At 53.5% G+C, this 13,963-nt stretch overlaps 1 protein-coding gene across 1 annotated transcript; it reads right to left on the bottom strand.

The window, feature by feature from the left end:
- Window positions 1–784: 784 nt before the first annotated feature.
- ACKR3 (atypical chemokine receptor 3) lies at window positions 785–13,272 on the bottom strand. The gene is made up of 2 exons (XM_027537994.1): window positions 13,165–13,272; window positions 785–2,681 (listed from the first exon to the last, which is right to left on the bottom strand). The coding sequence occupies exon 2, from the start codon at window positions 2,653–2,655 to the stop codon at window positions 1,567–1,569; it is 1,089 nt and encodes a 362-aa protein (XP_027393795.1). The 5' UTR covers window positions 2,656–2,681; window positions 13,165–13,272; the 3' UTR covers window positions 785–1,566.
- Window positions 13,273–13,963: the final 691 nt, after the last annotated feature.

Below are 13,963 nucleotides of genomic sequence, written 5' to 3'. Positions count from 1 at the left end.
GAAACCGACGTGCCCAGGGCATTTTCCTAAAGTGGGGGCAGCCCCCAGGTTCCCAGGTGAGCCTGGAGTCCCGGTCCGGGTCCACCTTTGTGTTGGCAAAATCTCTCTCTGTTCATCAGTCCCAACAGAGGGCCGGGGGGTGGGGCTCATCAGGAAGCCACGCCCTCTTCTGGGTTCCTGCCCAGACACGCCCACCAAGCCCCCACTGCTCCTTTAGCCCGTGTAGATGGTAGGGGCTTCCTGAGAGAGCTCTTCCTGACCACTAGTAAGGGGGGTTAATTTGGTGACCGCACAGGCCAGGATTGTACTTATTGCACGGCCTAAAGAACAGGCTCATGGATGGATTATCTTTTAAATGAAGAATCTGTCTTGACCAGAGAAGAAGAAAGGACTTAAACCACAGAGCCTCAGCAGGGAAGGTTCAAGGCCTGGCGGACACGAGGGTGAGTTCCAGGCCCTCAACCCTTTTGGGCAGACGGCAGACTGGGACTTTTCTTTACCAACTTTGCATTGACAAGTGCACCTACCAACCAGCTCCCCTCCCTTACACATAGGCAGAAATTTAAAAAAATTAAACCACAACACTCGCACTCAGATGTTCCTCCTTTCACATAATTTCATCCAAGTTAACCTCCTGGGATTTGCTTTTCTGACAGTATTCCTTTCTTTAAACATATTTATTAGGTTGATCACCTATGTTGTAAATATTTGTATATCATCATCAAACATGCCGCCTGAATGCCAAACATGCTTTGAAAACTGAGATCTGAACACCTTTTTAGGAAAAAAAAACATCTTTATTAAAAAAAAATAATAACTTACAAATGGAAAGAACTCTCTGGAATACAAGGGTTTGTTTTGCGTGCCGTGTTACAGACTGGGATAGTGTCACTGCACTTATTTTTAATGTCACTTTACAATAATATTAATGTCACAAACTGCATTATAGAGCAGTTTTCGTTCCGTATCCCAGACCGGCCCAAAGCACCACACAGATATAAAACTATCGTCAATAAAACATTTCAGCCAGGACTGGCATATATATTTTTATATTTATATATATATATATATTTATATAGAGAGAGGCTTTCAAAACAGCTAACAATTAATGTCATCCTTAGTCAAAACGGAAGTCAAACTAACCTCAGAACTACGACGCTGAGTACATGTCAGCATGGATACCTCCCATACGATATTTAAAATATAAACTTTCAAATACACTGAGAGGGTACATCAAGAGTGAGAAAAATAGAGTCTTAAGATTTAAATACAAATCCCCATTATGAAACCTTTAGGCAGCACAGAAAAGTCGTATGTTACAGAAGTGCAGGCAAGCCTGTCCCGAAGCTGGTGTGACGAGCAGCGGGGGCTTGTCACAGGGGCCCCGCGAGGGTCACGCTGGGCCAAGAGCGAGAAAGGAGCCATAGGGACGCAGGCTGCCCCTCTCCACGCCAACGAGGGTCGCCAAGCCTGAAGCCACTTGGCTTTCCTCCGGAAAACCAGGCAGCCCGGCAGGTCGCCCCGCTGCAGCCCAGCGCACAGGTCCAGAGGCCGCGCGGAGCAACATCACTTGGCATTCTGCTCCAAAGCGGAGTACTCGGTCTCCGAAACGCGGGAGGCATCGATGAGCTTGGTGAGGCCCGTCTTGGCCGAGTACTTGAAGATGAAGGCCTTCATCAGCTCGTACCGGTAGTTGCGGTTGATGAAGCTGTAGAGCACAGGGTTGACACAGCAGTGCACCAGCGACAGGCACTGCGTGACGTGCAGCGCCGTGAAGAGGAAGGCCTCCAGCTGGCAGGTGAAGGGGATGTAGTGCAGGATGGAGAAGATGTCCAGCAGCACCACCAGGTGGTACGGCAGCCAGCACACCAGGAAGACCACCACGTAGGAGAGGATGATCTTCCGGCTGCTCTGCTTCTCCTGGTCGCTGGAGGAGGCGATGGCGCGGGCCAGCAGGAAGTAGAAGACAGCGATGATGCAGAAAGGAATGGCGAAGCCCAGGATCACGGAGACCAGCTCCATGCTGATGAGCCACTCCTTGACGCTGTGCTCGGGGTAGAAAGCCCGGCAGTAGGTCTCGTTGTTGGAGGCGGACGTCACGGTCTTCAGGTAGTAGGTGTCGGGCAGGGACACGCCGAAGGCCAGCAGCCACACCAGGACGCACACGGCACGGCGCACCAGCCTCTTCTTGCGGCCGGAGGTGCTGGCGAAGTAGGCGACGGACAGGTAGCGATCCACACTCATGCAGGTGAGGAAGAAGATGCTGCCGAAGAGGTTGATGGAGAAGATGAGGTGGGTGACCTTGCACGTGAGCTCGCCCATGGGCCACTGGTTATGCTGCACGAGGCTGACCACCCAGACAGGGATGGTGACCACCACCCACAGGTCGGCGATGGCCAGGTTCAAGATGTAGCAGTGCGTGTCGTAGCCCGTAGTCTTGGCCTGGATGTTCACCCAGACCACCACGGAGTTGGCGATCATGCCGATCACAAAGATGAAGATGTAGACGAAGGACAGCGTGTACAGCAGGACGCTTTTGTTGGGTATGTGGCCGCACTGCAGGGTGTCCACTGCGATGCAGTCGCTGCCATTGCAGGGCCAGCTGATGTCAGAGAAGTTCCCCGGCTCCGAGTAGTCCAAGAGATGCAGATCCATGGTGTCGAGGGCAGCGGTCGAACGGCCTGCGCGCAAAAGCAAATACAGTTTTAAAAGATGCAAGAGCAGAATGGATCCCTTAGCAAACGCTTCAGGCCTGTAAAGCGCTTTCCCAGCACCCCCATCTGCTCAGCGGTTTCACAGTAGCTCCCAAGTAACTTTGCAAAGAAAGGAGAGAACAAAACTGACCATGACAGAATCTGCAAAACACACCCACATTCTAAAACCATGTGAGTCCATCTCTCTCAAAGAGTGAAAGCATTCGCTTCCTCTGTCTTTGCAGGACTGTGTTCTCAAGAGGTCACCAGACTGGGCTGTGCCCGGATGTGAAACTGACACATTCTGGGGGGTCAGAGGGACGTCGGGCAGCTGAGCCTCAGCCCAGAGGTGCCTGTGGCCAGCTCACTTTCCCCTGCGGATGGCAGAGGCATTTCACCCACATACCCAAGAGCAGGGGGTGGATCTGTTCCCTGCACTGGTGAGTAACAAGCGTCCTGCTTGGCCGTGTCGGGCTGCCTGCGGTTTGCAGATCTCTGGAGGTGTGGACAGTGTGTGGCCTGCCCTGCAATTTCACTGTGCCCCCATCCACAGTCTCTGACTTTGCCATGTGATTCTCAACTCAGAGCCACCAATCAGCCATCTCCTAATGTGGGCCATTGCCTGGTTTTCCACCTTTTATTTGTCCAACTGCTTTGACAGCAACTTGTACCAAGACCCAAAGCTGGGTCTTGGAGGGACTGGCTTTTCCTAATGGTCTTCCCTGCTGATCTTGCGTGAGGTCAACACTCTCGACTGGCACCGTCTTAACACCCAGAAGAATCCTGGCCTGAGGCCTTACTGTGCCTGGGGATGACGGCCCACTGACTCCAGCTCTGAGAGCTGCCCAGGACTGTCTTCTCCTGCTGACCTGCCCACCTGAAGGCTCTGAAGTGCCCCCACCACCACCCTGGGTGGACAGCCTCACTGCGTCCCCACAGGAAGGGGCTGTAAAATGAAAACACTCGGCCCAAGGGTGCCCGGCTGGGCATTGCCATCTAGAGTAGGGAGTCTGTTCCTCCTTCTCCCGTCGCAGGTAAGGACCGACTGCAAGCCAAGCTTATTTGCCAAGTTCATCTAAACTGGACTCCAGGCCACACACGAGAGGTCCCGGAGGATGGGGAAGGATGGTCCCTGAGTCAGGGCCCAGTGGCCGGGCTAACAGTCCACAGAGACCCAGCTGGGAGAGCACCCCTCTGGTGACCAGACCGTCCTGGGCTGGGATTCGGGCTCCTGCCTCATTAGCGTTTCATGTGAGTCTAGTTAATCGGTCATCTGCCACTGCTTTCTCAGCGCACCAGCCCCCATCTCCCAGGGCTAAAAACTCAAGGGCTGAGGACAGAATCTAACGGACAGAAACTCAAAACCGCATCCATCCCCTCTCTTGACCTATCAAAAAGCACGGACTCGCTTACTTCTTGCTCCACATTCAAAACTGACCAAGTGGCTAAGTGGTCAATGTCCCGCCCTGAGAGGGGGGAAAGGCAGGAGCTACCCGCAGACAGCGAGCTGATGCCTTTACCTCCAGGGGAAACAAGCAGACGCCCAAGAAGTGAGGCCATCCACCTGCTGCCGCCCAAGGCCACCTCAGCCTCCAGACTCACAGCTGAGGACCTGCCCTAGGACCACAGGTATGGAGATGGCCCTCAGTTGCTGTCTGTTCGCCTCTGTGAGCAGCAAGTGGCCGCTGGTTCCCTTCCAGGTGACCTGACCGGGCCTCAGCATCCCCTGCTGCTGCTGGACACAGCTGGACCTCTGAGGAGGAGGTGGTGGAGCCACGGGGCCCGAGGCCAGGAAACCTGGTGGTCCTCAGAGCCTCCCCCCATCACCAGAGGACACTCAGGCCCTGGGACCACCGACTTGGTCAGGCAAAACCTGACCAGAGGGCACACACGGAAAATCAGCAAGGTCAAGTTGAAGTGAAATGAAGTGAAGGTCACTCAGTCGTGTCCGACGCTTTGCGACCCCATGGACTACACAGTCCAGGGGATTCTCCAGGCCAGGATACTGGAGTGGGTGGCCTTTTCCTTCTCCAGGGGATCTTCCCAACCCAGGGATCGAACCCAGGTCTCCCGTATTGCAGGTGGATTCTTTGCCAGCTGAGCCATCAGGGAAGCCCAAGGTCAAGTTAGGACAAATAAACTCATCCTCCTAAGAGACTGTGGAAGATGCAGCTGGAGGACCCCAAGCAGACATGGACGCACAGTGCATGCCTGTGAGAGACCAGGCCTGGACAGCCCTCGCGGTGGGCAGCCACCTCCAGATCCTGCCTTCAAGGTGCTCCTGACCCTCCCACCACCCTGGGCTGCTAAGCAGCCAGGAACTGATGGTGCCCGCTGCACCCTCGCCTTTAGGAGAGAGGGAGGGGAGGATTTGGGCTTGACTCTCCTGTATGGCTGTAAGGTGTGACCCCGTTTTTTCCCATCTCCTTAAAATGAAACACATCCACAGCTGAGTGTCGTTTCCTATTTGGCCCAGCCACCTCATTCTTTCTGGAGCTGTTAGTAATTGCGCTCTGCTCTTTTGGGAGAAACATACAAGACACCTTCCAACCTGGGGGGGGCTTCCAACCTTCCGGTGTCATATTTTCTTGTCTTTTCATACTGTTGATGGGGTTCTCACAGCAAGAATACTGGAGCGGTCTGCCCTTCCCTTCTCCAGGGGACCACGTTTTGTCAGAACTCTTCACTGGGACCCGTCCATCTGGGGTGATGGACTCGCGGCTCATAGCTTCACTGAGTAACACAAGCCCCTTCGCCACGACCAGGCTGTGATCCATGAAACACACTTGCAGCATGGCATGGGCTTCCCTAAGGCCTAGTGGTAAAGGCTGCATGAGTGGTAAGGAAGCCTGCCAGCGCAGGAAACAGAAGAGACATGGGTTCAATCCTTGAGTCAGGAAGATCCCCTGGAGGAAGAAATGGCAACCCAACTCCGGTATTCTTGCCTGGAAAATCCCACAGACAGAGGAGCCTGGCGGGCTACAGCCCGTGGGGTTGCAGAGTCGGTGCGACTGAGCGACTAACACTTTCACTTTAGCTTATAAAGCACTTTCAGCCCATGACCTTATCTGACCCGGGTCCCTGCAGAACTCAGCCGGAGGACGAGCTGCTGCCCCACAGAGGCGGGCAGAGTGGGGCTGGGCCCTGGCTGAGGGTCCTTTCCTCTGCCCGCCCTGGCACAGCCCTACTAGAGGCCTCCACAGATGCAGCCAGAATCCCTGGGGTCTGCGCCGTGCACGGGGGCTGGAGAAAAAGGAAGCCTGACTGAGATGCTACGCCCCCACCTCTGTCTTCCCCGCAAGGAGTCATCCCGCTAACTGGACACGCCGTACCCCCCAGCACCCAGGTGGAGGGGCATGGCTCAGTGTGGACGGAGGGGCCCACGGGCACAGGAGGCCTACAGGAATCACCAGGAGTCTGTGTCCCTCCAGGGCCCACATCTCCCGCACAGCAGACCGTCCACACTCACACCTCTGGGCCTGGGCCAGCCCTCGGTGTCCCCTGCACCGCAGCCAAGGTAGGGAAGGGCTCAGGGACCCCATCGGGTCCTTAGGTTTCTGGCCTCTGGACAATGAAAACCCAACTTAATGATCACTGATCCTCTGGGACCAGAAGGTGACTTAAGAGTCGGTCCACGGCCCCCGCTCCCCCACAGTCCTCTCTGTTTCCTCTTAGGCAGTGTGGGGAACCTTCCAGGAGGGGCTGGGGGTACAGCAGAGGCTTGGGGGGCGCCATGCTGGAGCTTGAAAGCCAGCTGGTCCACCGATCATCCACCACCAATCACTGACCAGCCACCAGCCCAGGAGATGAGCCAGAGGCCTGCGCCGTGCCCACCGGCCTTCTATCAGGGAGCCTACCGGCCCCTCCCCTCCCAGGGCAGAGGCTCCAGGGGTCCAGAGAAGTAAGAGAGGCCGCAAGAGAGGAGGTGTGCACGCAAGGAGTGCAGCAATCCAGCCCCTCGCAGATCTAAACGGGAAGCCAAAGAGGGGGGAAAATGCTGCAGGAGAGCGCAGCCCACGGCACCTGTCATTTTTCACCTGTTCTGTTTTGGAAACAAACAAGGGCTCTTTCCAGAAAAAGAGAATAGTATAAAGACATCTGCCAGGTCACGTCGAATGCAGTCGGTGGGCCTCTGAGCGTGTGTCCAGGAGGCCCGAGGCTAATCGTGGGTGGTCCCTGCGCCTAAGACAACAAACTTCCGAAGTCACTGTCTTAGATTTTAACAGGTGATGCTCTCAAGACCCTGACCTGAACAAAGATGTGATCCAGCAACTGCAGAACATCTACCCAGACCCCTGGCTCCCCAAGGCCTGGCAAACTTGAGGGAGGCAGGGGTGAGAGGGACATCCCATCAACCCCCCAAGACCCTTCACCAGAGTCTCCACTTGCCCCCAGGAAAAGCGAGGGGTCATCCCATGCAACTGGAGGGCTCACTGCCTATGCCAACTGGGAAGCATGGGCCGTGATCCTCGTATACACGGTGACATCTCCAGGCCACGTGGCGGGTCTGTGATGGCAGGAAGGGCTGTGGTGAGGCTGAGGATCCCAGGGCCTGAAGCCGACTCCCAATCCACGTGGACCAGACCCCCTCTGCTGCAACAAGCCAGCAGTTCCGTTCCTGTCGGCTTGGGCCAGAGCTCAGGAGGGACCTCTGGGTGACAGTCACACCTGCCCACCACCTGCGTCCCTTGGGGGTCAGAGCCCCAACCAGGGAGGGCAGGAGAATGAGAGACGACTTCTGACACAGGTTAATAACATCTGCGTAAAGATTTCTCATGGAAGGAAAGCAACCGGGCTTGGGATAAAAGATTCCTCCAGTTCTTTGATCTCACAAGTTCACACATTCTCTTCTCAAAATAAATATTCCCAAGATGCAAGGATGTTTATTGAAGCACTATTTACACACCGGCAAAAAAAATTGGTGACAACATAAATGTCGATCCATAAAGGACCGCAAACCACTGTCTGGAATATAATACAGCTGTATAAAGAAAGAGGGGATGCTTTTATGAACATGGAAAGTTACACATATATACATGCCCAAAACACAAGAATTATGTGCATTTTGATAGGTACATGTATGTGCATAAGAGGCTTCCCAGGTTGCACTAGCGGTAAAGAACCTGCCCGCCAAGGCAGGAGACACAAGAGATGCGGGTTCAGTCCCTAAGTCAGGAAGACCCCCTGGAGGAGGGCACGGCAACTCACCCCAGTGTTCTTGCCTGGAGAATCCCATGGAGAGAGGAGCCTGGCCAGCTACAGTCCATGGGGTCACAAAGAGTCGGACATGACTGAAGTGACTGGGTGCACACTCATGTGTGCGTAAAAGCGTGGGGAAAGATCTGCAGTGAATACAAAACTGGGCTGGAAGTGTGGGATAAGAGGACAAAGGAGGGATTGTGGCTTTCACCTCACACACTTCTCTGTGATCTGAAACTTGGCATCAAGAGTTATGGAAATTTTACTAGAGGCACGAACGTCCCACAGAACAATGGTGGTTCGTGGTCCATTTTTTTTCTAGACCAGAGGGACCCCGCTGAAAACAAAGTAGTAATCAGCATCACTTTTTTTTCGTTCCCCTTTTCCCAATGGGTACTGGTTTCTCTCACCAAGCTCCCTCTACAGGGATCGCTTCCTGTAGATTCTGGGTCCAACATCTGCACCCAGAGAGCATCACACTGCCACCAGGACAGGAAGGAGATTTTCCTATGGCCTGGAGGATGGAGAACCAGCGTCTGCCCACCTCGTCACCCCCACCCCCTAACCCCACACTGGCATCTGTAAGAGACTCATCTACCACTCACATCCCCATTTGCTGGAAGGGAGATGTCCCCTCATCTCTCGGGCTTATTATTCATCAATCGAGGTTCCTTGGCGACCACAGCACAGCTCCAAGCGGCCTGACACATTCAGCTGCCCCCAGTGGTCTCCCTGCGCTCACCCGGCAAGCTGAGGGCAAAGCCAGAACGAGACATCTCCAAGTTCAGGGTCTCCATGGGCTGGTGCTTTGGCCTGCAAGGAACATGTCCTTCCACTGGACCACAGTCACCCCCTGCAGGACACGGACGGCCCCACATTCAGGTACCCAACCGGGGTTCCCCAACACTGCCTTCAGCATGTGAGCAGTTTCCAGTCACAGACCTGGAACACCCTTCCCGGCCAGCCAGGCAGGCCCCCCTCTCCCCATTTACGCCCTCTGTTACTCCCACCTCCTCCCAGCCAGGCCGTATACCTCCACTCTTTTTCGCTGGGCTGTTCCCCGGTCCCCCTCCTTCCTGCTCAAGCCCCCACCCCACGACGTCTTACTGCCTGTGTACAGGGCAGCCAGCAATGGCGCCTGGACAAAGCACGTGTTCAATGAATTCATAATCAATGAATCAACGGTGAATCAAGCTCCCGAGACCAGAAATAGGAGATTATCAACGGAAACAGGAGCCCCGAGGAGACTATTCCGGAAGCCTCCCTTGAGCTAAGTCTCACCCGTTTCTATGCCTGCCAATGTTTGTGGAGCCCCTTCTGTGAGAGGCACTGCTCTGGGGCAATAACAGACCAGAATCATCACTCCCCACCCACCCCTGGGGACCCGCCAGCTAACCGAGAAGGTCGGGAAAGCAGCGTGGACATCGCTGGAGCGTGGAGAGGGACTTCCGCTCCAGTGACCAATGGGGACCCCCCAGAGGAAAGTGGGTGCTGGGGTGGCCAGGGATGTGCTACCGGAGGGTCACCGAACCTGGCTGAGCCTGTCCGTGCGAGAGCCACCACGGTCTTGAGCAAGGGCCTGGCTTTGGGGCAGAAAAGGCTTTTGAGGGAGGAGGCAGCAGGCCTGCAGGGGAAGCCAGGTGCTTGTCAGGCCTGGGTGCAGTGCAGAGAAGGTGACATGGGCCGGGCCACCCAGGGCACCGACTCGGACGCTGAGGGGACCCTGGGCTCTCCAGGATCTGTGCCCGCAGGCGACATTTTTCACTGGCTTTTCTGCAATTGGGGCTCAACTCATGTCCTCCCAGGGTGGAATTTCACGGAGCAGCTCAGTGTTGTCCCAACACGATCACCCAGCCTAGCTAACCGCACCGCTGGGCACCTGGAAACTGAGGCCAGACAGGCAGCAGGACCAGAAACTCAGGGGTGTGGCTGAAACCAGCTCTGTTCACCCTCCCCACACCCCAGGGACTCTCCAGGGGGACGCAGAAGCAGGTCGCCTGCGAAAGCCCAGCCCTTTCCACTCCAGGAGCGCAATTTATATACGGAAGACCTGCACCATTCCTTTCTTTTTTTCAAATTAATTAATTTTAACTGGAGGCTAATCACAATATTGTGGTGTTTTTGCCAAACATCGACATGAATCGGCCACGGGTATACATGTGTGCCGCCATCCCCCTCCCCACCCCATCCCTCTGGACTGACCCAGAGCACCCGTGCTAAAAGTCCTTAGGAAACTGCACAGCTCTGGGGTTTGTTCATTTCGTACCAATCCTGCATTAAATCTATGGGAACGTCCAGGAGAGTTTTGGCCCAGGCTTGGGAGGCCAGCTGCTAGGACTGCGAGCAGAGCTGGGGCAGGGGGGCAGTCTGTCTCCCCCCACCCCATGTCAAACAAACAGAACAATGCCATCCTGGCTGCTGTTATTTTTCACAAGGAAAGTACTGCTCTGAGTCGTTTGAGAGAGAGAGAGAAATCCAAACCCTAATCCAGATAGAGGCCACCAATTTCCAGAGTCCTCAGACACTTCGCATTGATACACGGGGAGAACTGGGGGAAAGAGAACGAACCCCATGTCCAGAAACCTGATCTGTTCTATTGTGCTCAGCGGCCCGACTGGGAAGCGGCACAGGACCCAGGAGGGCAGACCAGAGGTTCCCACGGCACAAAGGCTGCCCTCTGGGCTGGCGGGTGTAACCAGAGCCCTAATTCCCACCCAGCTTAGAAGCAGGATGAGCGGTGGGGGGTTAGCCAGCCTAGGACAACCCCAAACCCTGGGCTACACACAGTGGGGTTCCCATCTTAGACTTAAAACTACGAGCAGACGTGACAGAGGTTTCCTGGACCGTAAGAGAACTGGGAGGTGTTAGCCATGTGGCTGGCCCTGCCCCCTTTATCTGTCCCCTGCCTGTGGGCACCACCCAAGGGGGTCTCAGCCCCTCCACCTCGGAACAAAAAAGCAGAGTCAGCTTCCAAATCTGCTTAGGGCTCCGCAAAATTTTCACTATGAAAACACGCAACTCTCTTCATCACTTGAAGAACCAAGCAACGACATTTTTTCCAGTTCTAAGCTGAGTCGATTCTTGTGTAACCAAAGGATCAAAGATTCCAGCAGCAAACCATTAAGTATTCAAAATCAGAGGACTGCCCCCTTTTTTCTCATTCTTTCCCTTTTTTCTGCTTGCTTTCACTTTAATAAAACATATGTCTCCCAGAGCCATAATTTCCTGGACTTTAAAAACACTTGACATGACACACAAATTTCCACCTACACACATGCAATTTGTCTGGAAGCCCTTCTAAAACTATTTCTGTCCCTGAATAAAAACCAAGTTCCGTGGTTGCCTGGATGAAAAATACAAATACTTTCTAGCCCGGAATTCCACTCGTGTTCTGCAGAACCACTGAGAACCATCTCAAGTCCTAAAACCTTTAAGGTTTTTTCCTTCTCCTGGTTACCCTTAGGGTTCACAGAATGACTCTCTTTCAGTCTCAGGTTTGAGTAACCAATGTCCCTGGTGTCTCCTGGAAAACACGAGCCTCTCTCTTTGCCTGGAGTGATCAGACAAAAAGCCACTGTTCCTGATTAAGTAGGTTTTTTTTGTTTTGGTTTTTTTTTTCCCATCCAGAAAGACTATACTTTGCCTGTTCTGGACCTGATTAGAAACCATAATACCTTCTCCAATCTCTCAAGACTGGCTGCTAATATGGGATAACCTCGGAAGTCCTGACTCAGTTAAGCATCTGCATGCTCCCTGCACTGTACCTTCCAGAACTTTTAAAAAATGACAACTGCAATGCACATCCCTTTAAAAAATCAGATGAGCAGCAAAACACAGCAGCAAGTCTCAATTTTCTTTTGCTTTTCCACCCAAATCCCGAGCAACCCTCCTCCCCCACCCCCATCTCCAGGAGCTTGGGGCATGGAGCTCCACAGTTGGTCCACACTGGAGTGTTTATGGCAGAGACTGGGGGAAAAAAGAGCAAATTGTTTCCAAGCTAGAGCTCCCCATGTGCAACTCTGCTTTAGAAAAAGGCTCTGCATCTGGGGAAGCTCAAGGGCTGATGAAAGAAGGGCAAGCAGTTTATCCATTTAAAATCTATGGAAAGTGAAGCGCAGACACCAGCCGCCTCCACTTGCCTTTCTCGGAGAGGCTATTTGATCTCCGCATTTCCCTGGAATAAATAAAGCCACACAAAGGCAGCATCTGCCCGTTTAAAGAGAAAAGAAAAAGTTACCACATTGAGACTCTGCAGAATGAATGTTTCAGGAGATGTCAGGGCATCAAATACCTTCAAAGCGCTGTAAACCATTTGGGTGGGGGGGGGGCCTTCTATGTCTGGAAAACGTAATGATCCTGGTGTGAGCAAATGAATTGAAAGAAAGAAAGAGAGACAGAGAGAGAAAGAAAAAGGGAGACAGGCAGTCTGACTTTTACAACTTCTCTTTCCCCCTGGAACTTCCAAGTCTTGGCTAACCACCCAAGCCTGACCTCACTGCAGAGTTTTGAGTCACTCCTCAGATCTTTATGCAGGCGAACAAAATCAAACAAAATTCATGTTTTTTACTTCAAGAGTACAATCGCAGTGCAAAATCCTAGACTTGTGTGTGCCTTTTTTTTTTTTTCCAACTGAAGTCAGATTTAACACCTTCTGAGCGAACAGCAAACAGTCAGATTAAGAAGGATGCAGTGGAGAGACAAGAGGGCCGGGCTGTATTTAACATTCACTCTTATAGCTTCCGGATTTACAGGCTCTGGTAATCCTCCAGAGCAGTGAATTCAAACCCATTCTGGACCCACAAAGACTCTCAGCCCAGTTTTCTTCTCCGCTGGAGTACGCCTCTTCATAAAGGGCACATCTTTCTGGAATTACACGTTTAGTGCCAGCTGTTTCCCCAGTGGAGAGACAGAAGAGAAAACAGGTAGGCAGCGGCGCTAAGCTGACCCCGATGCCAACTTTGAGCAAGAGGGATGGACAGTCTGCTTGCAGATGAACCTCAGATTCCTCAGTCCAACAGACACACACAGAGAGCGCCTTCCACTTCAGAAAACAGCCCTTGTTGACTTTCTGCAGCCCACGGGAAGCCCCGAGTTAGCAGCCGCACTTCGCAAGGCAGCACGCCGCCTGGGCTTTCGGAAACCAGACCTGCGGACTCGCCAGCACCCATCAGAGCTTATTAGAAAGAAGAGCTCTGGAAAAAGACCACTGCGCTTAAGAGCAGACCCCTGCCCGCCGTCCGCACGCCCTGCGGACCCAGCAGCGTTTCCTTACCTGGCGGCTGGGCTCCTCCGGCTCCGGCTCGCCTTCTGGGTTCAGGCGCTCGGTGCCTTAGGGCTGAGCAGTTTGCAGAAGTGTGAGCTTTCTGGGGCTGCAGACTCGCGTTATATACACTGCGGGCGGGCGGCCTCTAGATGGCAGCTTTGTAACCGCCATCTGCTGCTTCCCTTGCCGGGCCGCCCCCCTCCCCCTCCATCCCTCCGCCCCGGCCATCCACCCTCCGTGCGCGCGCGCGCGCACACACACATGCTTACATGCACGCACACACTTGCACGCGCGCGCGCACCCTCACCCCTCTTGTAAACCCCGATCTGTGGTTTCCGGCCAAACTCTCGCACACAAGCATACTCTGGGGAAATCCCAGCCTGCCTTCATTTGCAGAGTCTAATGAAGCTACAAGATCCAGACCCCAGGTGGAGGGGGGAGATGCGTCAGCAGAAGAAACATCGGCAAAGAAACCCCAGCACTTTGCCAAATCATCAAATATTTATCTGGGTCTCAGGGATATCTTTAATAATCCCATTAACAAGAAGAATTCCTTTGAATGCCTCTTAGCTCTAGGGAAGACTTTGTTCCCAAGACAAATTGCTCTGAACTTCTGAACTTCGGTGTTGATTTATTAAGCCTGGGTTGTCTTTGTTAATTCCTCCAAAACAGAAGCAACAGTTTTGGAAGGGGAGCAATGAATCTGTACCACATCATACTACCCCCAAAGGAGGGGACGGAACATTTGTAATAGATTTTATTTAGATTCTTTTATTTGTAAATCTTGAAAGTCTGGTGAAAATAACGT

The sequence above is a fragment of the Bos indicus x Bos taurus genome, chromosome 3 (genome assembly GCF_003369695.1).
Source record: "Bos indicus x Bos taurus breed Angus x Brahman F1 hybrid chromosome 3, Bos_hybrid_MaternalHap_v2.0, whole genome shotgun sequence".
Lineage (NCBI taxonomy): Eukaryota > Metazoa > Chordata > Mammalia > Artiodactyla > Bovidae > Bos > Bos indicus x Bos taurus.
This window is presented reverse-complemented; position numbering and strand designations above follow the sequence as displayed.

Coding starts and splice junctions, on each gene's coding strand:
- ACKR3 (XM_027537994.1), bottom strand. CDS start 2,655: ATGGATCTGCATCTCTTGGACTACTCGGAGCCGGGGAACTTCTCTGAC.